This window comes from Dromiciops gliroides, chromosome 3, assembly GCF_019393635.1.
Source record: "Dromiciops gliroides isolate mDroGli1 chromosome 3, mDroGli1.pri, whole genome shotgun sequence".
NCBI lineage: Eukaryota > Metazoa > Chordata > Mammalia > Microbiotheria > Microbiotheriidae > Dromiciops > Dromiciops gliroides.
Genome location: NC_057863.1, coordinates 669827618 through 669852630, shown reverse-complemented (window position 1 = coordinate 669852630; position 25013 = coordinate 669827618). Strand labels below are relative to the sequence as shown.

Genomic DNA, 25013 nt, shown 5'->3' with positions numbered 1-25013 from the left:
CCATTACATCTGTGTCAGGAACCTTTTCCACATTATTGCTGAGCAACTTCCCATTTATTAATTGTAAAATGATGTTCAAGCATTTCCTTTCTTTCCAATTTTGAACTTGTGTGACCAGCCCAATCTGAATCAGGCTTGACCCCTAAATGCCAGGGCCCTTCATCTCTCAACCATCATTTGTTCTGGGGTGAGTCTGAGCATTTCTGTGTAGCTAAAGAAGTTCCCAGTCACCTTCTCAATTAAAAATCTTCAATGATCAGCTATAAATTTAGGGACTTAGAGAGGGAAGAGCCCTGAGGAGCTCAAGGGAAAGGAAAAGACATAAAGCTACCACTGTGGGAAACTAGATAGGGAGGAGCGAGGCGATCTACTTGGAAAACTTCTGAACTTGGAGTGGAGATATGTACTGAAGAAGACCTGATTCTAGCACCGAGCAGCTGTATGACCATGGGCAAATCACGTGCCACTCTGTGCTTCAGTGTCCTCATCTCTGTATTAAATATCATAGCACCTATAGGTTCTGATAAGGCTAAAATGCCATAGTGCATATATGTAAGGGCAGGGGCCCACCCCAATTTATTAGATGACCCAAATATCCTAACTGAATCAATCAAAAGCAAACTACATAGGAATAAATCCTTAATTTGAAAAACAAAATCATGACTTTGGGACACTGGATAAAGACGATACCTCACAGAAAATATCTTGGTTGAAAATCAGATTTTTCTGTTGAGCAACATATCAAATCAGCAGGCTATTTCACAGCCAATTAGTCAAGTGGCAAATTTGGGAGCTACAGATGCCAGGTCCCTGAAAGGGAATCACTCTTGGGGAGAGGGGACATTCCCTTTCTCCCTATTATATGTTACCAGAGAGAATTTACTAATAGTAGCCAACACATCCAACTTAGAGTAAAAAGCAACATGCCAAGGGCAAACAGGTCTCCCAAGAAAAGGTATCCAGAGATGAAATTGGTTAGGTTATAACTTCGTGAACTCTGAAGTTCAGAAGAGCAGAGTGTGGACCAGAGGTAGGAGTGACAGTGGCTGACACACTGAGGACCACCTCGCCACACAGAGAGGAAAGACAGAAAAGGCACCGATCTGCGGGGCCCGGCAGAAACCTACACCTAAAGGGAAATTTACGAGGGCTGCATAGGAGCATACCATCTGACACATGTGATACCTACATGTATCTCTCACTTCTACTTTACTCCACATTGGAGTTCATTCTCCCCAGGCACCTCATGAGATCAAGGGTAGAGAATATCTTGAGTTTTGGGGGATTATTTCTGAACAACTGCTTTTGCCCTACCTGCTAAGTAAATACCCTTTCTTAAATGTAATCAAGTCTGATAATCCCATCAATGATCAATAGTATTAGAAACTGAAGCCCTCCAAGGTTACCTCTATCATCCTGAAAGGAGTCAGCCACCTTCTGGGGGACCTGGTTGGACAATGCTTATGGGAAATGGGGAAATAGCCTCAGAGGCTGTTATATATGTAAAGGGCTTTGCAAAATTTAAAACTTGACCCAACTGCCAAGTATTATTCTAAATATTATGATCTGTAAGGATCTGTAAGCTTAACTTTTTAAATAGTAGGCTGAGCTCCTGAAATTGGCAGAAATTCTTCCTACATTCATTACTTCCATAAGGATTTACTATTCAAAAGACTTCAGATATGGATTCTCTGATGTCGAGTAAGTTGTGTGCTCTGGCAGAAGGCCTTCCCACATTCACTGCATTGATAAGGTTTCTCTCCGGTATGAATTCTCTGATGTACAGTAAGATAAGAGCTACACCGGAAGGCCTTCCCACATTCCTTACATTCATAAGGTTTCTCTCCAGTATGAATCTTCTGATGCAGAGTAAGATGTGAACTACTTCGGAAGGCCTTCCCACATTCAGGACAACTGTAAGGTTTTTCTCCACTATGAATTCTCTGATGTAGAGTAAGGTGTGCACTATGACGGAAGGCCTTCCCACATTCGTTACATTTGTAAGGTTTTTCTCCATTATGAATTCTCTGATGCACAGAAAGTTGTGAGCTTTGGCAGAAGGCCTTCCCACATTCATTACATTCATAGGGTTTCTCTCCAGTATGAATTCTCAGATGCTGAGTAAGTTGTATACTATTTCGAAAGGCCTTCTTGCATTCATCACATTCATAAGGTTTTTCTCCAGTGTGAATTTTCTGATGTTCAGTAAGTCCTGTTCTTTGGCAGAAGGTCTTTCCACATTCAGTACATTCATAAGGTTTCTCTCCCGTATGAATTTTTTGATGTCGAGTAAGTTGTATGCTCTGGCAGAAGGCCTTCCCACATTCATTACATCCATAAGGTTTCTCCCCTGTATGAGTTCTTTGATGTACAGTAAGTTCTATGCTCTGTCTAAAGGCCTTCCCACAGTCCTTACATTCATAAGGTTTCTCTCCAGTATGAATTTTCTGATGTACAGTAAACTGTGTATGTGTGCGGAAGGCTTTTCCACATTCATTACATTCATAAGGTTTCTCACCAGTATGAATTTTCTGATGTACAGTAAGGTCTGTGCTACAATGGAAGGCCTTCCCACATTCCTTGCATTCATATGGTTTCTCTCCAGTATGAATTCTCTGATGTACTGTAAGGTAGGAGCTATAACGGAATGCCTTGCCACATTCAATACACTCATATGGTTTCTCACCACTATGAATTCTGTGATGTAGAGTAAGTTGTTCCCTCTGACGAAAGGCCTTTCCACATTCATTACACTTATAGGGTTTCTCTCCAGTGTGAATTCTCTGGTGCACCGTGAGGTAGGAGCTACAGCGGAATGCCTTTCCACACTCCTTACATTCATAAGGCTTCTCTCCAGTATGAACCTTCTGATGCACAGTCAGTTGTGAACTACTTCGGAAGGTCTTCCCACATTCCTTACATTCATAAGGCTTCTCTCCACTATGAATTCTATGATGTAGTGTAAGTTGTTCACTCTGCCTAAAGGCCTTCCCACATTCACTACATTTGTAAGGTTTCTCTCCAGTGTGAATTCTCTGATGCACAGAAAGTTGTGAGCTTTGGCAGAAGGCCTTCCCACACTGACCGCATTCATATGGTTTCTCTCCACTATGAATTCTCTGATGTAGATTGAGTTGTGAGCTCTGGCTAAAAGCTTTTCCACATTCACTGCATTTATAAGGCTTCTCTCCGGTGTGAATTCTCTGATGTACAGTAAATTGTGTTCGCTTATGGAAGTTCTTCCCACATTCACTACATTCGTAAGGTTTCTTTCCACTGTGAATTTTCTGATGGACGCTAAGGTCTGTGCTATACTGGAAGGCTTTCCCACATACCTTACATTTATAAGATTTCTCTCCAGTATGAATGCTCTGATGTTCCATAAGGTAGGAGCTATGATGGAAGGTTTTTCCACATATGGTACACTCATATGCTTTCTTGCCAATATGAATTCTGTGATGTAGATTGAGTTGTGAGTTCTGGCTAAAAGCTGTTCCACATTCATTGCATTTATAGGGTTTCTCTCTAGTATGAATTCTCTGATTTATAGTAAATTGTGTTTGCTTGCGGAAGGGCTTCCCATGTTCATTACATTCATAAGGTTGCTCTCTTGCATGAACTTTCTTATGTGGAGGAAACCTTGTATTCTGGGGGAGGGTGTGTCCATATTCCTTACATTCACAAAGTTTCTCTCTGGAATGAATCTTGTGATGTTCAAAAATTCCTGTTCTTTTATTGGAGATCTTTCCACATCCTTTATATTCACAAGGTTTTGTTCCAATATGAAGTGTTTGAGGTTGAGTAAGTTGTTTGCTCTCAGGGACAACCCTTCTACATTCGCGACATTTTGGTGGTGTCTCTTCAGCTTGAATTCTGTGATGGGAAGAAATGGAAGAACTATGGTTAAAGCTTTTCCCACATTCAAAACGTTTCTTGTCAATACTTATTCTGATCTTCAATAAGGTCTGAATTATTATTTAAGAATTTCCGGGGCAGCTAGGTGGCGCAGTGGATAGAACACTGGCCCTGGAGTCAGGAGTACCTGAGTTCAAATCTGGCCTCAGACACTTAACACTTACTAGCTGTGTGACCCTGGGCAAGTCAATTAACCCCAATTGCCTCACTGAAAAAACCCCAAAAACAAAACAAACAAAAAAAAAAGAACTTCCCACATTGATTTTACTTAGAAAAATACCTACTTAAAGTGGACAGTTATCTTTCTCTGGGTTTGAACAGATTTTAAAGTTCTTTATCAGGATATTGTGTCTACAGACTACTTCTGATAGACACTGTCCACTGTGGGAAAAGGACTGTCCTTGACTGCTTCTGCCACATTCACTACTTCCATTGCTCACTTCACTGGAAGTTTTGATTGGGTAACTTTCACTTGCCTAGAATGTCTTTCTTTAGTGCTCTCGATCTGCTGCCTCTCCAACCTGGTACCGTTTTCTGAAGTGTCTTCCAACCTGGAAACCCAGGGCCAGTACCTGCAGAATTTTTCCTTAGATGATCCAAGCTTCAGAGTTGATTCTTTGGTTTCAGGCAGTATCCCAAATTCTGAAATTAAACCAAAACAAAATAAACAATAACTCTCTTCTCCCTGCCAAGAGAAAGGAAAATACAGTTGGATTGTTGAGTTCAAGAAAGTCCAAGGAGGTTGGTAGGGCTGGATCACTGACTGTATGGAGAGGAGTGAAGTGTAACAAGACTGGAAATGGGCAGGGGCAGGTTAGGAAGGGCTTTAAAAGCCAGATGAAGACTTTGGTATTCTGTCTTGGAGACCACAGGAGTGTCTGGGTTCTCTTCACCATGGGTGCTTCCCAAGGATTTGATCTAGGCCCTCTTCTTTTCACTCTCAGAGAACTCATCCATTTCCATATGGCCAACTATCTTCTCTACCCCAAAGGCTCTCAGATGTATGGATCCTGTCCTAGCCTCTCTTCTGAGCATTGGTCCTACTTCACCAACTTCCCACAGGACATGCGAGACATAGTTACAACTCAACATGTTCACTTCATTATCTCCCATTCAAACCCATCTCTCACCCAGTCTTCAATCTTGGGGGGGGGGGCAATGAGGATTAAGTGACTTGCCCAGGGTCACACAGCTAGTAAGTGTCAAGTGTCTGAGGCCAGATTTGAACTCAACTTCTCCTGAATCCAGGGCTGGTGCTCTATCCACTCTGCTACCTAGCTGCACCTCTCCCCCCCCCCCCCACTCCAGTCTTCAATCTTGATGAAATCCTCCTCTCTCTTGCCTCATTTTCAGTTTCCATATCATGACATTTCTATCTTCACAACATCTCTGGCATCCATTCCAGTCTCTCCATGCATACAGCCCCTGTCCTATTTCAGACTCTCTTTACTTCCTGCCTAACTGATCTCCTTCCTTCCTCTCTCCACACTGCAGGCCACCCTCTACTCAGCTTTTTCTTCTAGGGATTTCCTTAAAGTGTTAAATCTTATCATGACACTCCCTGCTCAGTCAATTAGCTCCAAGATTAAATAAAATTCCTTTGTTTCCCATTGAAAGCCCTTCACCATTTGAACTCTTCCTACCTTTCTAGGCCTATGACACATTACTCCCCTTTATGGAGTAAGATCCAACTTCCTTATTCATGACAATCCATCTCCATCTCCATGCCTTTGAATTGGTTGCCCCACACATGCCTGGAAGTCATGAAGCCTTTCTTAATGCCACTTCTCCCCACTTCCAGTTATTAGTGCCTCTCCCCCAAAATGATAGTGTTATCTACCCTTACGGCTAGGTTGTCACTCCCAATTGGAGTGTAAGTTCCCTGAACAGAGAGACGGTTTCACTCTTTGTATTCCCAGGACATAACCATGGTTGCCACATAGAAGGCACCTAATACATGTTTGGTGATGGATGGAATAAAGCTTAGAAGGTATATGGTAGACAAGTTCTGAAGGGCTTTATGATCTCAGAGATGATATGAAGACATTGTAATTTGAAGAAGAGAATGACCCAGTTTGGCCTAGGCTTTGAAAATAACAATTAGAAGGGGTAGCTAGGTGGTGCAGTGGATAAAGCACCGGCCCTGGAGTCAGGAGGACCTGAGTTCAAATCCAAAACAAAAGAAAGAAAAAAAAAAGAGAATAACAATTAGACAGCTATGTTGATGACAGTCTGCAAAAAGGAGTTGTGATAGGGAGACCAATGGGAGGCTACCATTTGAGGGCAGAGGGTAATGGTACTGGAGTTATACTTGAAGATCTGTCAAATACAGGGGAGTTGATGAGGTAGGTCACAGATGCTGAGCCAGCAAAGGAGACTAAGAAGGAAGGATCAGCCAGGTGGGAGAACCAAGTGAGAGCAGAGTCATAAAAATGGAGAAAGGATCCAGGATCCAGGATCCAGGATCCAGGAAGGGAGAGTGAGCAGTGGATGCTGTTGAGAGGCTAAGCAGGACTGGGCCTGAGCAATCTTTAATAACAGACATAAGGGGCAGTTAGGTGGAGCCTTGGATAAAGCACCAGCCCTGGATTCAGGAGGACCTGAGTTCAAATCCAGCTTCAGACACTTGACACTTACTAGCTGTGTGACCTTGGGCAAGTCACTTAACCCCCATTGCCCCGCCAAAAAAATAAAAATAAAAATAATAGACATAAAACAATTAAGAGATGCTATAGATAATTTAATTAGAGGAATAGAACTTTTCTCAGCAAAACCAGAGACCCACATTAAGTTCCAAGAGACTATCAAGGAATATTTTAAAAAATACTATCCTGGGGGGCAGCTAAGTGGTGCAGTGGATAAAGCACCAGCTCTGGATTCAGGAGGATCTGAGTTCAAATCTGACCTCAGACACTTGACACTTACTAGCTGTGTGATCCTGGGCAAGTCACTTAACCCTCATTGCCCCACCAAAATAAAATTTAAAAAAATAAAATATTATCCTGGATGGCATGATAAGAATATTGGGGAACTAAAAGCAATTGCCCAATATGTGTGTGAGGGAAAAGATAACGGAGAAAGATCTAACCAGAAAACCAAAGTGGTCTTGGTCACTATTTAGCAAATGCCTCAAGGTTGAGGAAAAAGAAGAATTGAGTGTTTCTATTGTGGAAAAAGAGGACACATAGCCACAGGATGTTTTTATTGTTTTTTGTTTGTTTGTTTTGCGGGGCAATGAGGGTTAAGTGACTTGCCCAGGGTCACATAGCTAGTAAGTGTCAAGTATTTGAGGCTGGATTTGAACTCAGGTCCTCTTGAAGCCAGGGCCAGTGTTTTATCCACTGTGCCACCCAGCTGCCCCAGCCACAGAATGTTTTTAAAAGAAACAAGATCAAGAAAGAAAGAAATTTGGGAATGAGCAAGGAGTAGAGTAGGACAAGTCCATACATGCCTGAATAGGTCTGAACAAGATTGTTCATGCTTCTGTCCCATGCAATATGTTTAAGGTATAAAATGTTCTTGCTTATGTTTGATGATTTGTTAACTTAATTGTTTATTGCATTCATTCTTTGTTGTGTATACCAAAATCTCCTATTAATCTTGAATTGAAAACTGTTATTCAAATTGAGAACTGGTATTCATTGTATGCTAGAAAATTCAATAATTGTAGATAAGTTTGAGGAAGATCTTTTCATCACATTGTGTATTTATATATTACTACTGAAGGAGAGAAACTGCCAAATGTGCCTATGATGTAGGAGGCAAAAAAGGGTTAATAGAAAAACCTAAGACCCAAGCGCTGGTACAGACATTAGCTCTAAAAGGGAGTCAGATCCCAGTTAATGGATAACTTATGTTAGGTTCTCATACCCATAGTGATCAGCATCCATAATGGACCAGAGCGGGTCAGGTCAAAATAACAATAAGGGAAAAAGACAACCTATAGAAATTCTAATGAAAAATGATTCTATTTTGAAACTAGCCATGGGAATCGGAAAGAGACATGCGCAGAAAAGGCCAAATTTGTCCCCAGATTCACCTTATGATGTGTAAACCCCCAAAACACACCTCCACTGAAAAAGGTACCCGCCTCTGGGGTTGGCTTAGGACCCCAGGAACTCCAAATTAGGAGAAGCCCCGCCCCCCCAACACCCCTAGGTGAAGAATATTATAATCAGAAGGACAGGCCCTCCCCTGTACCTCCCCAAGGTGGAGATTATTATAATGAGACTGATAATTAATTTATCCATACTATAAATATAACTGTCTTTTCTTTCCCTATTAGAGAGAAACCTTTCCACTTTTCTGGTTCTCTCCCTGTGATCACTCACAGCATTGCAATAAAACTTGGGAAACTGAGTCACTGAGTCTTAGAATTCTTTTGGGACAACTCACAACCAGTTTGACCCCAAATTCTAGACCACATCACCTTGGTTATTGTTCTTTTCTTTCTTTCTTTCTTTCTTTTTTCAGGGCAATGGGGGTTAAGTGACTTGCTCAGGGTCACACAGCTAGTAAGTGTCTGAGGCTGGGTTTGAACTCAGGTCCTCCTGAATCCAAGGCTGGTGCCTTATCCACTGCGCCACCTAGCTGCCCCTTTGGTTATTGTTCGATATCAGTTGCAGGTAAATCTGCCTATTCCCCCAGTAAAGAAGTCAGTCTGGTCCTGACCGCAAGCCGGTCTATGGTTTTGTTCAGGATCTCAGAGTGGCTTATGCAACTGGTCTTCATTCTGCTATGCCTAACCCAGTCACTATGGTGACTGCTATTCCCGGTGGTGCCACTTGTTTTTTAGTATTTTACTTATGTCCAGTATTCCATTCACTTCCATTTATCTGGCTAAACCACCAGCACGCTTGTGCTAGGATAGAGACAAGGAAGTGGAAACCAGGGTTTGGGTAAGGAAAGAAGGTGAGCCTTTTCTTTTCAAGCAATGTCATCATGAAGCCCGCCTGGCAGTTCATGCAGATCACTACAGTGCACAGGCAATGACAGATCCAATAAGGCGGGCATGGGCAGCTCCTCGGATTACATCAGGTTGGACTGAATGTTTAGCTTTTCATCAGCAAGACTTAAAAAAGGGGGCATGTGGTGGCTGCCCTCTGGCATCTCTTCCGTTTGAATTATTACAGATTGATTTTATAAACTTGCCAATGGACATCTTAAATACTGTTTGGTTCTCACTGATAAATTAACAAGGTGGGTAGAAGCTTTCCTCACTCCCAAGGTGGATTACTTTGTGGCCAAAGTAATATAAGAGAACTTGTACCTAGCTATGGTCCTCCTGCTCACATTGATTCAGACAAAGGTTCTCATTTCACCGACACAGTACTCTCTAGTCTGTGCAAACTTGGGAATTGTACCTAAATTCCATACTCCTTATCCTCAACCATCTGGGCAGGTAGAGTGTATGAAGAAAGAAATGAAGCTCTTAATTGGAAAACTATGTCAAGAGACATATTTAACTTGGGGGTGTGTGTGAGGCAATTGGGGTTAAGTGACTTGCCCAGGATCACACAGCTAGTAAGTGTTAAGTGTCTGAGGCCACATTTGAACTCAGGTCCTCCTGACTCCAGGGCCAATGCTCTATCCACTGCACCACCTAGCTGCCTCAAGAAACATATTTAAAATGGTCTGATTACTGCCCCTAGCTTTGATTCATTTAAGGAGTAGACCCGGAGGAGACTGTCATATTTCTCCTTATGAGATATTGTTTGGTCATCTACCTTTGAAAGCAAGACCATTTGTGCCTTTATATACCTCTGTGTTGGGGGAGATTTGTCAATAGCCAAATACATGAGAACTACAGAGTAGGTTGAAGGAATTACATTTCATTGGGGCAGTAATTCAATCTGGTCCTATTGAGTTTTCTTAACATGATTTTCAGCCTCTTGAAATTTTCATCACTTGAGTGGAATTCAACCTGCTTTGGAAGCAAGCACCTTTTCAAGTTCTCCTCACTACTCCTACAGCAGTCAAGGTTGAAGGGAAAGACTAATGGATTCTTTCTTCCCCCATCAGATCCGCTCCTTCTAATTGTTGGAGTGGCCTCCAACCTTTTTGAATTTGTTTCAGCCTTATTTCATCTGGAAACAAGGTACTCTGTACAGTTTCCTAAATATCTTGGGACAATTATGCTGGTTCTGTTATTAATCTTGGAGTTATTTGCATCATAGTTTGTTTATGACACAAATACTTAGGAGAATAGAATTGGAACTTCTACTTTTTCATTATGGTATGTATAGAATACCTTCTATGGTAGCTTCTCCTCCTAATATTGGATGCAATGTGACCTTACCCAAGATGTATACATATGACTTATCTTTTTGCTCCTTTGTTTTTCCCTGTATCACTAGCAAAATAAGACTTTGTGTTTCACTTTATGAAAGTTATGGAATTTTTTTCCCTTGTCATCCTCATGATGACTCAAGACAACAGCCTTTAAGTTTTAAAAGTCTGATGATGAAATGCCCCACACAAATAGTTTCAAGTGTAACAGTACTTGCACTTGCTAAGGTTAACTCTACTACAGGAGACATGCAAAAGGAAACAGAAAAATGACACCATAAATTCTGTTCTAGAGTGTACCCTTACTTCAGAGAGAGATCATCAATGTAGACAATCTCTGTCTCCCTGAGGGTATTTTTAGTTATAATCTTAGCAGATTTCAGGGATGGATCAATAGTTCAACTGGATTTAATTGCTCTTATAAAGCAAAGGTCTATTCTACTTATGTCTTAGAGGGTATAGAGTTAATTTTGTTGTTACATAATATGATCCCCTAGGGGATTTTACATCCATAAATTGTGGGTGGTGCAATTGTCATGGGAAAGGTTGGGAGAATGACTTTTACCAAGAGATGAGGTAGGATTCTCCTGACTTAATTTCCCCAATGTGACACATGAAGCTCTGAGAAATATCCTACCCAGCTAACTTTCAGCCTGACTGCCGTATGCATAACCTTTACCTGGAATTGTTCTGGCTTTTGGGAAAGAATATACTCCTTTACAGTACAGTTTATTTCCCTAATTTTTTATAGTAACTTCTAATGATCATGTCAGTTGTCATATGATGAACACAATATTGGCTTTAACCTTGACATCTGATATTAGCTATGCCGGATCCTTTAATTTCTCATAATGGTATGGAGATGATTGGGAAAATGATGCAAAGAGTGGTGAAACCAGGATACGAATCTGTTTCTTAGTCAATATCACACTTGTTTCAGTCCTGTGTTAAAGAAAGATATGTCAACATAACTTTTGATCTATTTTGCCCTAAAGAGACATCTATTTTTGTTAGAGATTTATTTAGATATGATCAAAAGTTGAAATTGTTTCTAGAAAATAATTAATAAGCAGCATTGTCAAATGTATTAATATTTTGTCTAGTGTTCTTAAATTTTTATTACAATTTAAATTAATCTGGTAACTTTTATATGATTGGTTTTTATATTGGAGCTTATGCTATTATTAATTTTGTTCATATGTGAATTACTTGGGTGATATTATCAATGATATTGGGGAATTTTAAACAAAATGACTAAATCAAACTTTGCAAACAGAACAGCATAATCATGGACAAGAGGGTACGACTTCCTAGTGGGATCCATCTTCATGGTTTTCATGGCTAGCCTCATGGTTCAGTAGTGGAGGCTTATGATAATTTATTCTAAAATGGATTTTAATCATTTGGGAGCTCTTATTCTTGTTAAAATAATTGTGAACTATTGTACTTTTCAATTTTCTACATGTTAACTTGATTATAAGATACATGGTCTCTAAATGTATTTCCTTAGGCATGAACTCTTTCTAGATACTACACATATTCTGGATTCTATCTATCTTCCTGATATACCATCTTCTGCAAGTATAAAACTACAACCTGTTCTTTTTGACATCTGCAACTATCATGTACTTTATTACCTGGACCCTAATTTAATATTAGCGGACTTCGTCTCACCTATACTGTTTAGACTTTATCCTTCCTTTTAAGTGACAGTAATACAACTACCAAACAGGAACTAGTAACTGACACCCCTGCTTCTGAGTTTTCCGAGCCTACTACATCCTCAAATGATAATGTGAAAGACTGAATCAGATAATGTTCAATCTTCAAACACCATTGCTACTGTTATGTTTAATACAATTTCGCTGTGTATGATTTGTGGCAGGGGAGCATGTAGGCTTGTAAATGGAATCCAATGCTGTAACAGCTGCTATTAATTTTATAAGAAGACTGTAAGATCAACTCACACAGGAAGGCTTATTGCTGGCAATCACTGACCCACATCTTCCAAATGTCATGAAAATCCACAACGGCTACTTAATTCCTGCTCTTGCAGATTTAAGAAATGTGTTCAGGTTGGCTTGCAGCTAAGATTTTCTACAGGAATGAATTATTAAGCTAATGGTCTTTATGGTCCTCCATGTATAAAGTGCTTGAGACCATTATTTTACAGAAATATTAATGATCAGGGGGCAGCTAGGTGGCGCAATGGATAAAGCACCGGCCCTGAATTCAGGAGGACCCGAGTTCAAATCCAGCCTCAGACACTTGACACTTACTAGCTGTGTGACCCTGGGCAAGTCACTTAACCCCCACTGCCCCGCCAAAAAAAACCCCCCAAAACCAGAAATATGAATGATCCTTGCTGTGCTCATTGTCATTATTCTAGTACATAACAGTTATTAAGCTTGAGTTTTGCTGCGTTTCTGATTCTGTACTTGTGTCTTAACTGAATTGATATCCTTGTACTAATATAAGTTGTACCCATTCGCATTATTTTGTATGTAATTTTGCACCTCAGCTGGGGACTGCCTCCTCTGGAATTTGTGCTGCCCATAGAGGACTTCCCTCTATGCAGAGATCGTTAATGAGCTGAGAGCCAAATTCAAGCATTTGTCTTTGGATCAAAGGAGGGATAATGTGATATTGACGGAACAGACTGAAGCATGCTATTTTTCACTTTCATTTTTGTCTTTTAATCAAGTTTTCTTGTACAAAATGACAAATGCGGTAATAATTTGCATAATCATACATGTATTATGATTATGTATGACTGTTTGCCACCTCAGGGAGGGAGGGAAGGAGGGATAAAAATTGGAACCAAAACTATCAATCAAAATGTTTATTACATTAAAAAAACAACAACAAAGGAGGAATTAAGAAGCCTCTTGAGGAGGTTGAAAAAGGAGAGTGTTAAAGCTGACTTGAAGCTTAGCATAAAAACCTAAGATCCTGGCAACTGGTGCCACCACTTCCCAGCAAACAGAGGGAGAGGAAATGGAAGCAGAGTCAGACTGGATCTTCTTGGGCTCAAAGATCACTGCAGATGGTGGCTGCAGCCATGGCATGGAGACGCTGGCTCTTTGGAAGGAGGGCTCTGGCCAACCCGGACAGAAGACTAAAGAGCAGAGCCCTCGCTCTGCAAACAAAAGTCCATATAGTCCCAGCTAGGGTCGTATGCCTGAGAGAGGCAGACTAAGGAGAGCTGAGTGCCCCAGAGTCAAAGCTTTTGAATGGTGGCGCTGGAGAAGACTTCTGGGAGTCTCGAATGAGTCAATACTTAAAGAAATTAATACGGACTGTTCATCGGAAGGTCAAATATTAAAGCTGAAGCTTAAATACTCTGCCCACACAGTGAGAAAATGGGACTTCTCAGAAGACTCAGGTTGGGAAAGGTTGAAGACAAAAGCAGAAGGGGCAGCAGAGGATGAAATGGATGGAGAGTGTCATGGAAGCCGTGAGCATGACTTCAGGAGGGAGTGGAGGACAGAAAGGCCTGGCATGCGTGCTGCGGGCCGGCCGTGGGGCTGCTGACTTTTGTCACATGTGACCGAATGCCTGAACAACCCTTCCTGAATCTAATGAAGCAGATAGGGGGCACAGCAGATAGAGTGCTGGACTTGGAATGAGAGAGACCTGAGCTCAAAGCCAGCCTCAGACACTGACTAGCTGTGTGACCCTGGGCAAGTCACTTAACCTCTCTCTGCTCCAGCCTCCTTATCTGTAAAATGGGGAAAGTAAATAATAGTTCCCAGCTCAGAGGGTTGTTGTAGGTGTTAAATGAGGTAATGTATGTGAACCCTTAATGCACTACACAGATGCTACTGGTTGTTATTCTCTCTTTCTCTCTCTCTGAGGCATTGGGGTTAAGTGACTTGCCCAGGGTCACACAGCTACTCAGTGTCAGGTGTCTGAGGCTGGGTTTGAACTCAGGTCCTCCTGACTTCAGAGCCAGTACTCTATCCACCGTGCCACCTCGCTATCCCTCATTATTCATTTTCAGATGGATTTTTGCATTTGTGTAAGGCTCTGGTTTATCTGTATTTCGACATATATGATTCAGCCCAGTGTTCTAGGATGTCAAGACTTTTATAACCTTGCTCTGTTATCCCACATCTTATCTACCTTCCCCCACTTGCTGTCAACTGAATATCTGATAAACCCGACATTATGGTTTCCCCATCACAACCCAGGCTGCCGAGCAGAGACCCCTGGGAAACCCCAGTGGGGCAGCTTTTTCCAGGTGGACATTAAGCCATCAATGTTCTTGGTTGAGTCTGGCATCTCCACCTGTCCCACAACCATCCAACTCTACTGTCAAGTACATGGCACATCTCCATCTCTGCCACAAAAGCACTCAGGGCATTGGTCCTTGTTAGGAACAAGGACAACCATATCAACAACCCTGCCTTGACTGACCAGTGGAGGAACCATGTCCAAAGAGCCAATAAGGCTTGTCTGACATGACCCATCCTTGATGAAGACTTTTGGCTCTGTCGTCACCTCTTCCTTTTCAACCGTTCCATAAAGTGATCTGCAACTCTGCCCAAGAGCTACGGACCTGGGCATTCTGGGTGTGGAAATGCCAGTGAATGATCACTGGGCCCATGGGAGCTAACAAGATCCCCATGAAGCCACAGCCCAGACTTCCTCCCCTACCCAACGTGTGAGCACGTGGAGTCCAGAGAGAGACAGGCCCTTCTCTCATGAGTGAACCACGGGATCCTCTCTTGGTGACCTCAACAGCTCCCACAGGCCCAATGATGATTTGTGGGCCATCCCTTTGGAGGGTCTGTCAGCATGTCTTACACAGAACTCAATATATTTCTCCCCAAGCCCAGGACTGCTTCAGTCTTCCCTGGTTCTGTACTTCTCTATACTCACCCAGGCTTGCAATGTCAGAGATAGCCTTTACCCTCTCTGGTGCACACAACGACTCACCCACTCACCTGCACAGAGGCTCCTTGGCTCGTCTCCTCCAGTCATCCAAGGTGCATCTCCTTGCTCTAGTTGGCCAATCACGTCTGGTTTGGAAACTGCCAGTCCTGCTCAGGGGAAGTGGGGAAAAAGCTGGGAACACAGAGCCTAGAACTCAACAGTAGCCTCTTTTCTCTAGTACACAGAGCCTAGAACTCAACAGTAGCCTCTTCTCTCAGGTACACAGAGCCTAGAACTCAACAGTAGCCTCTTCTCTCTAGTACACAGAGCCTAGAACTCAACAGTAGCCTCTTCTCTCTGGTGTAACAATTGGAATGACGCCACCTGCTGGAGACTTACTGTAGAAAAGCTCCGCCATGAGGTGAAGGTCTCTGAGGGCAAGACTATGTGTCTTTTCTTTGGCGTCAGGCAGTGACATTTGCTGGTGGGAGGAAGAAGGGGGGAGGCTGCTGCTCTGATTCGCTCTCTTTCCTGTGGACTCTAGTGGAGAATGTACTCTCCCTTTAATAGATAGATGAATATAGGCCTTTCTTTCTCTCTTTACCAAATTCTTATTCTCCTTAATAAATGCTTAAAAGTCTAACTCTTGCTAAAGCTTATAACTTATTGGCAACCACTCATTAGATATTTTAGACAGACTAGCTAGAATTTTAGCCTTAGCACTAGTACACAGAGCCTAGAACTCAACAGTAGCCTCTTCTCTCTGGTACACAGAGCCTAGAACTCAACAGTAGCCTCTTCTCTCTTTGGAAAATCTCCCCAGCAGATGGTACCCTGGCCCACCAAATTCAGTTCTAGGTTGTGTTCACAGGCAGTATGGGGAGTGGGTCACTAAGAGAACAGGGGCTCAGGAAGAAGAAATGGTCATGAGGCCATGATCCACCACTCTGTAAGAGGATGGGAAGCATCCACAGACACAGATAAATTCACTGGCATGTTAAGCGAGAGCCTTGGACCAGACAGAGGGAAGAGAGAGTGGAGGAGGTATAATCAGAGGGCCATCACCACACCGGCCATCCACAATCACACAAAGCAGACCAAGGTGACATGTCCAGCAGATGATAATTGGCCACCTGAGCACGGATAACATCACTCAGAGAAAATGCAGATAGAATCCACTTGGGAAGAACAACATAAGCACTTTGTGTCCTGACTTCAGCAAGAGTAACAATCTCTAGTTAAATGGCCAAATGCTTAAGAAACAACAGCATTCACTCAGAGAGGAAGCTCAGAGTAGTACCTGGCACACAGTAAGTGTTAAACTGTTTACTGCCTGCCTGCCAATGCCCCTCCCCAGGGCAGAGTCTGGCTCCCAGGGGAGCCTCCTTACCCAGGCAGACCAGGTTCCTGTAGTTCTCCAGCATCACCTCCCGGTAGAGCTCCTTCTCAGAAGGGGCCAGGCAGCCCCACTCCTCTGGGGTGAAGTCCACGGCCACGTCCTTGAATGTCACTGACTCCTGAAACAGCAGAGACATCGTGCTTGCCTCCTTCCTATGGCCCCGGGGACAAGTGAAGTGAGCAGGAATTGTAGGGAGCATAGTTTCAAGGCAGCTTGGTGGAACAGTGCATAGTGCTGGACTTTGAGTCAAGAAGACCTGAGTTCAAATCCTGCTTCAGATAAACACCTGCCACGTGATCCTAGGTAAATCACTTAATCTCTTTAAGCATTAGTTTCTCCAAAATGGGGACAATAGTAGCACCCGCCTTCCAGGGTTGCTGTGAGGATCAAATGCTTGGTGCACAGTAGGTGCTTCGAAATGCTTGTTTCAGGGGGCAGCTAGGTGGCATAGTGGATAAAGCACCAGCCCTGGATTCAGGAGGACCTGAGTTCAAATCCGGCCTCAGACATGTGACAGTTACTAGCTGTGTGACCTTGGGCAAGTCACTTAACCCTCACTGCCCCAACCAAAAAATAGAAAGAAAGAAATGCTTGTTTCTTTCCCTCCTTCCCCCAGTCATGTCACAGATGAGAACGCTGAAGCTAAGGAGCAGAAGCACCACAAGTCTGAAAGACCCTTCAAGGCCAGACCTGAGTCACATCCCTTCTACCACACCTGCAGCCAAGGGCGACCCCCCTCCCCTTCGAGGTGGCCCTACTTGGTAGAAGGCTTTTCCTTGTTTTAAAAATAGTCTTTTCTTTTCTTTCCAATGATATGTAAAGATAGTTTTCAACACTCGTTTCTGTAAGGTTTTGAGCTCCAAATGTTTTTCCCTCCCTTCCCCCTCCCGAAGCCAGCAAGCCACTGATGTAGGTTCTACAGTTCAGTCACGTTAAACCTATTTCCACATTAGTCATGTTGTGGGAGAAGGATCAGAAGAAAAGGAAAAGACACAAGAAAGAAGCAGCAACCACAGAAGTGGAAGAGCACGCCTCGATCGCACTCAGATGCCCTAGCTCTGGACGTGGGGAGCGTTTCCCATCATGAGTGCTCTGGCATCCTGACAAGACTAACCGGGCCTTTCTGTGCCTCAAGGTCCCAGGGCCCAGCAGAGCCAGGCCGACCCTCCCACACTTCTCTGCAGCGGCTGCCGCGTGTCCCCTCCTCTGTCCTCGGGCAGATGCCATCTTTCTCTGGGCCCTCGGCCCCTCTTGCCTGGACCCCCAGCTCTCCACAGAGCCTCTGCTGCTCTGCCTTCCCTCAGCTTTCCTCCTCAGGCCTGCTGTTCAAAGCCAAACTCAAAGAAAAAGCTGTCCAGGCCCCCGTGTCCCCCAAGGCACCTCTCAGTCCGGGGTCAGTCTTGCTTCTTGTCCAAGATGGCCTTTTCTCCTGCCTGCCGACCACCCCCTCCTTGCTGGGTTTGCAGGATCCTCTCCTGCCTCTCTGACCCCTCGGACGGCTCCTCCTCCAGGCTTCCCTGTCACTGTGGGCTGCCCTTGCCTTGGTCCTTCCTCTCCTCTCTCTGTACTGGCTTGCTCCGGATGGGGGGATCACTTTTCTCTGTGCAGATGACTCACCATTGTGCCTCCTACCTATAAGTGGCCTCCTCTCCCTCCTGAGCTCCAAGCCTGCCTCTCTGCTAACCGTCCACTGGACCCCTTCACCTGGATGTCAGAGGTGGGATAAAAGCATGGGCATTGTTGAACTGGGCAGCCAGGGGGTTTGCAAGGACCTCACTGTGTGCAAGGACATGGGGCAGGGAGGAGAGGTTGTGAGGGAGGTACCCAATTCCCAGAGAAAAAGACCTGAATAACCTTGGGGTTGGCAGATGACTGAAACCGAGATCCAGAGAGGGACAGAGCTGGATAACGCCTGCTGCGCGGTGGGGTCCAGAGACCTGGAAGCGGCAGTGCCCGTCAGGGATGATGCCCTCTCCAGAGCTCCCACCAGGGGCCTCTGCTCCAGTGTGCAGGGCTAAGGGGGAAGGCTCTCACAGAGCGGAGCTGGACTGGGGAGGGGGCCCTCAGGGTTGGGAGGGGGTCCAGAGGTACAAGCCACTTTGGGACAGCTCCAAGGGGGAGCACATTTGTCTCTAACTTCCTCCCATGCTCCAAGAACTCCCCCCTTTCATCTCACATTACTCAAATGCCGTCACTGTCTCCTCCTTTGCCTCCACCCTCCACAAAACCCACCCTTCCTTTGACGCACCAGCTGCCATCCCATCTCTCTTCCTCTTGATGTTTAAACACATGGAGAAAGCAGTCTCCACCAGGGGCCCCTTCCCCCTCTCGCTGCCTCCCACCCTTGCACAACCTGGGCCAGGCTCAGGGAAGCCTGTGTTGGGGCCTGAGCTCGGCCCAACACTCCCTTAGTCGCCCCATAAGTCGCCCTCAGCATTCTCGGTGCCTGCGCTGCCCCACACACTTCCTCACGACTGTGTTGAGGGTGAGCTCTTCTGGCCGGCTCAGCTTGGAATGAATGAGAACACGTCGATTTCCCTAAGCTAAGTGTTCTACTGAGCTCTAGAACTACGCCAACTTCCCAACCTAGAAGAGAGCTAGTCTGAGGAATGATTAGGGAGTCTCAGGGAAAACCACAGTGGGTCATTCTTCCAGACCATCGTTGTGAATCTGGGCCCCAGGTAAAGGACTGAGGCAAGAACGGTCCCTGTGAGCCCAGACTGAGACCAAGGGTTCAGGCCAGTGTCCCTCTGAATCTGCAGAGCCTTCCAGCCAGCTGACAGAGGCTTGGGCCAACAGCGGCGTACCAGAGCTCCCACCAGGGGCAAGCACGCAGTTGGGTGGCCCAGAATCAGACTGGTGACGGGAGTTGGCACAGCTCAAAGCTGGAGGGCAGCGATCAGTCTTTGCTTCAAGCCAGTCTGGGCGCACTAACAGTGTGTCAGTCCCCAGCTGAACCACCCCTGTGACCCTGGAAGTACACAGCACTCAATGCCTGGAGAACAGGCAGGACCCTGGAACATCCTGACACAAGTGCCGAGAGCCTAGCACTAAAACCACGTCCCCATTCAGAAAGTAAGGTTGGAAGGACAAGCCATCATGGAGAAAGGGACCCTCAAGCCACAAGGTCAGACTCCAAAACATCCAGAAACACTAGAAAGAGGGGTGTGTGAGCAGCCTACGGGCAAGGGCTGGTTCTGTCCTCACACCCCGGTGCTTAGCCCAGCCTGGCATGGAGGGCGTGCTTAATAAATCAGACAAACAGAAGTTAGATCTGATGGGAAAAGGACATTCTCTGATATCCAAAGTCAGTGTGGGTTAAATTGTGGGTCATGGCCCCAAATGGGGTCAAGTCACTGAAGCAGGGATTGTGAAAAATTGGGCAACAGGAAAAGGCCGTGTACCTATTCTATAGGCCTGTATAGCTGGGGAAGTTCTCGGGAGAGAAGGGGTGGCGAGTGGAAAAGGTGTAAGAAGCCCTGGCCTCGGTGACAACGTGGAGAGCTGAACAACCTTCTGTGCTGTCACACCACACAACTGGCCACCGGCAGTGAGATGAGTGTTTGCTCAGTCAGTGAAGGGAAGGCAGCGTGCCCCTCCAGGCTGAGGACAAGCATTGATTGGGACCTACTATGTGCCAGGCCTTGGACAAACGGTGAGCACCGGAGCACGTTCACTTTCTGTGCTGGGATGAAGGACACCCTGCTGTCCACCAAAAAGATTTGTTTCTCAAAAAAGACACGTCTTTTCAAAGGCTGAAAATTAAGAGTACGGAGCCATCCGGTCTCTCTGGTCTTTGTCATCACAACAACTAAACCAGGCAAGTCTAGGACAATGGCTCATCCTCTGATCTATGATTTGTGACTGTGCCTGTGTCTGAAAATAAGCATGTAGGAAAGTAAACATTTACGAAGGCAAACTCTCTTTTAAAAGTTAGATATGGGGCAGCTAGGTGGCACAGTGGAAAGAGCACTGGCCCTGGATTCAGGAGGACCTGAGTTCAAATCTGGCATCAGAGACTTGACACTTACTAGCTATGTGACCCTGGGCAAGTCACTTACCCCCAAGTGCCTCACCAAAAAAAAGCAAAAAAAAGTCAGATAGGATGGTTCTCTAGCAATTACTGGTGGACAGGAAAAAACAAGGAGGATGAATATTTCTTAGCACAGTAAGGAAAATTTACAAAACCTCATGAAAACCTCAAAAATCTTCCCTTCTTCCCTCAAGTCCCACCTAAAAGTTCATCTTTTACAACTGGGACTCTCTTAATTCCTCTTCATTCTAATGCCTTCCTTCCCTGGTTACTTCCTATTTATCCTGTCTTGGGCTTCTTGGTATAGATTCGTTTGCTTGGTCTCCTGCGTTAGATTGGGAGCTTCCAGAGGGCAAGAATTATCTTTGGCCTCTCTTTGTAACCCCAGTGCTTAATGCAGGGCCTGGGGCATCTTAAATGCTTAATGAATATTTATTGACTTGACTGACAGAAAAGATAATAAGGGGCAGCTAGATGGCACAGTGGTTAAAGCACCGGCCCTGGATTCAGGAGGACCTGAGTTCAAATCCGGCCTCAGACACTTGACACTTACTAGCTGTGTGACCCTGGGCAAGTCACTTAACCCTTACTGCCCCGCCAAAAAAACAAAACAAAACAGAAACATGGTTCTGATGTGCACAAATATTGTGGAAAATGGTTAAATTTGACTAAAGATAATGACAAATTAGCATGGCCGGCTGGGGCTCCTTTGACAGGGCTAAGTTAAATAACAGGATCTAAGACTACCCCCCACGAATGGGAATGCTTTTATAATGGGCTTTCAGAGGCAGTGGAGAGTCCCCCCAGCTCTCCCACCCCTCCTCCTGGGGTAATTCTACGGTTTCCATGGTGGAAGTCTCTACCAGATCCTAGGGGCCTCCACCTGTGTTATCAGGGGGCGAATCATCGGAAGGTGCCACAGTTGTAGCTGAAAGAGCTCCTTGTAACCTCCGTGGATGTGATGTGCTCCCCTGTATGCATGGCGTCGTTTCCTTCTCCCCCAACCCGCAACCCCATTCTCCTCTTGTGCCTCTCTTCCTCCCTACCTATTTTGTCACCAACACCTCTCCTGAACTCCCTCACCCATCACTAGCTAATGTGCCCCTACCCTTTGGGCAACGGATCCCACTGACATAGGATGAATCCAGGAAGGTACCTTTTCCTTCACTCTGCCCCCTGATGCAGGACAGTTTTTTCTCTGTGGGAGCCACACCTATCTCACCTACCTCCCTTCTGGACTGGCACTTGCCCCCTAGTTCACTCTTTGTCACCATTATACTACCTCCCTGACTCTATACCTTATCCTATATTTTCTTTTGAAGTAGTCACACCAGAACGCAGCCAATGTGCGTTCCTCTACTTATGCCTCTGCTCACCTTCTTAGATACTGACTCTCCCAAATGACAACAATGAGACAACATAGTAAATTTATGGGACGCAGCCCAAACTGTACTTAGGGAAAGATTTAGCTCTCTAACCACCTTTTTTTTTTTTTTTTTGGCTGGGTAATGAGGATTAAATGACTTGCCCAGGGTCACACAGCTTGTGTCAAGTGTCTGAGGCTATATTTGAACTCAGGTCCTCCTGAATCCAGGGCTGGTGCTTTATCCACTGTGACACCTAGCTGCCCCCCTTGGAATTTATATTTTCAAGACAAATTTATGTTTGCCTGAGTTAGCTTATTAGCTTTCCTTTTAAATCTGTTCTTCTGGACTTTAGAATTTCTGCCTCAACATATCATATGAAGTACATCTCTGGGAGAGACTTTCATCAACAAAAGAGAGAAAGAACAGATGAACTGGTCAGGATATTTTAAAAACCTAGAAAACAAAGAAATTCCAAAGTCCCAAACAAACACCAAAATAAAAGTTCTGAAAATCAACGCAGAGATGAACAAAACTGAAAGCAATACCCCCCCCCCCAATTAACAACGAAAATCAGACACTACAAAAAAAACCTGGCAGGGAGTGTCTTTAATAAGTATCTCACTTGCAAGATAGAAAGAACTGATTCAAATGGACAAGACTGAGAGTAATTCCCCAATTAATAAGTGGTTGGAGTAAATGGACAGGGATTTTGCAAAGGAAGAAACCCATGGAAACGCGCAATATGAAAACCATGCACTCCAAGTCCCTAGTGACTAGAGAGATGCAAATGAAAGGAGCTCTGAGGTCTCACCTCCTACCCATTAGGTGGACAAAATGACCATTGTTGGAGGGGAAGCCGTGGACTGATATGGCCATTCCAGAATTGATTTGGAAAACTGTCATTAAACTGTGCTGCCCCCTGACTCAGTGATACCACTGCTAGACCTATATTCCAACGAGAACAAAGAAATAAGAAAAGAAACCATATGTGCAAAACTATTTATAGCGGCTCTGTTTGCGGTGGCAATGAACTGGAAAATGAGGGAATGGTCAATAATTTGGTGTTTGAAGTGATGTGATGCTATTGTGCTGTAAGAAATGATGAAGGAAAAGGTTTCAGAGACACCAGGGAAGACCTGTATGAACGGATGTGGAAGGAAGTGAGTGGAACCGGAGAACAACATTACAAAGAGAAGCCACCTCCTCGAGGGTTCACTGCAGGGGCCAACCTGTTCCAGAGGAGCAATAATGCACCATCTGCAGATGGAGACATGCGTTTTCTGGCAATGGTCATTGAGGAAATCCATCTAGCATGATCACACATTTGTTGTGATGGTTTTACAAAAGGGGGGGGGGCGGTGAAACTCCAGGCCAGGCAGGCACAAAACCTGTACCGAACCAGACCAAAATACAATTGGAAAATGTTTCTCAAAATAAGTAAGAGCACAATACAACATGAAAAATGTTCATTCGTGGTTTTCAAAGTCAATGGGATTCTCTCCTACTCGAGTCAGATACCACCGGTTTACAAGAAATGCTTGTGCATTGGGTAAAGAATTTTAAATCAAGTTGATGGTTCTATGGTGGGCAGAAGAAATAACCATGTCTACCCTGTGAGGCCAAAGAGTTCACTTGGAAAAAGAAGATCGTGCTCACCTGCCGGGGTCTTGTCAGGAGTAGCACAGCCATTTCTTCCTCCTCCTTGTCAATTTTTGTGTTTCTGCCTGTCTCCTACAGCCAAAGACACAGGTCAGAGAAATTATTTTCATAATGTCTCCTACGGGAAAACCCAGATCAGGGACTGACAGGAAAAACAAAGTACCAGTTAATATGTCCCAAGAACAAGCAGGCATGAGTCATGTGGAGACCCCTTCCAAAGAAGGAGTTCCAAGACTCCCTCTTTCTGAGGGTACATAAGGTTTCTTTGCTCACTGAGTCCAGGGTGTTAGCAGTTTCATTAGCATGATACAAACCAACCTAAAAGCAAATATATAACAAGAATGGACGGCATGCAAATCAGTTTAACAATTTCAGTTATAACAAAAACACAGATAAAATGATATGATTCAGCCATCCACAAAAGGAGAGTCCGGCGGACATTATTTCTGTCATCTTTTCTCCTTTCCCCTTCTCCCCTCCCCCATTCCCCAGGCCCTCGGGCTCCCTGCCTAGGAGTCATCGGGGCTCCTCACTCTCTCTCACTCCCCTTCCCCCCACTGAATATGGGGCCGAGGTCCGTCCATGGCACCTGTGCAGCATCTCCCCAATCTGCCCCCTTCTCTCCTCTGGCCATCTCTGCTGGGGGTCTGCCTGCCTCGGTCTCCCCCTCCAATCCATCCTCCATTCTGCCACTAAGGCACAGGTCCCACCACATCCCCCCCCCCCCCCCATTAGCCGGCAGTGGCTCCCTATTGCCTCCAGGACCAAAGACAAAATCTTCTGTCTGGCATTTAAAGCTCTTCATAACCAGCCTCCTCTGACCCTTCTGGTCTGGACTTCCCAGTGACCCCGGCCTCCCGGCTGTCCTCCACGGTAACACCCCCCGCCCCCCAGTCACTTCCTACTTATCCCGCAGTTTGCTCTGCACACATTGGTTTGCACGCAGTCCCCCCCACCGGGCTGCGCCTCTAGCCTTCTTTATATCCCCAGGGCTTACTTAGCAACCCGTCTTTGTACACAGCAGGCCCTCAATAAGTGCTTGCTGCCTGACAAGACAGCAGGGATCTGGAGCCAGGAAGCTCTAGCCCCTCTCAAAGGGGTCCCTTTCTGGACGGAAACCTAGGGAGCTTGTGATCCACTTAGCCCAGCAGATTTTTGTCGGACAGCCTATCGCCCCGCCCCCATCCAACAGTTGCAAAGAAAAGGGGGCGGGGAGAAAGCCAGTCCAAACAGCTGATTGGCTTGATAGCTTCGCCTCCGCTCCCGGCCTGACCAATAGACGCGTCTGCTCTCACCTCCCCGCCTCCGATCCTCACTCACCCGGTCCGGGACGCGGAGCTGGGGGGGCCGCAGCTCCCGCAGCGACTGAGCAGCGCAGAGACGGCAGGGAAAGGGCCCAAAGCGGCAAGAGCGGAAGTGACGTGTTGGGGAATCCCGACAGCGGCCCCGCTCAGAGCCCGGGATTGCGCCCGCA

The 25013-nt window shown here is 45.1% G+C and overlaps 1 protein-coding gene across 1 annotated transcript; it reads right to left on the bottom strand.

The window, feature by feature from the left end:
- Positions 1-25013, bottom strand: LOC122746392 (zinc finger protein 420-like). Its single transcript, XM_043991959.1, has 6 exons — positions 24860-25013; positions 23537-23611; positions 16472-16598; positions 15153-15248; positions 4392-4557; positions 1-3873 (listed from the first exon to the last, which is right to left on the bottom strand). The coding sequence occupies exons 2-6, from the start codon at positions 23567-23569 to the stop codon at positions 1677-1679; spliced, it is 2619 nt and encodes an 872-aa protein (XP_043847894.1). The 5' UTR covers positions 23570-23611; positions 24860-25013; the 3' UTR covers positions 1-1676.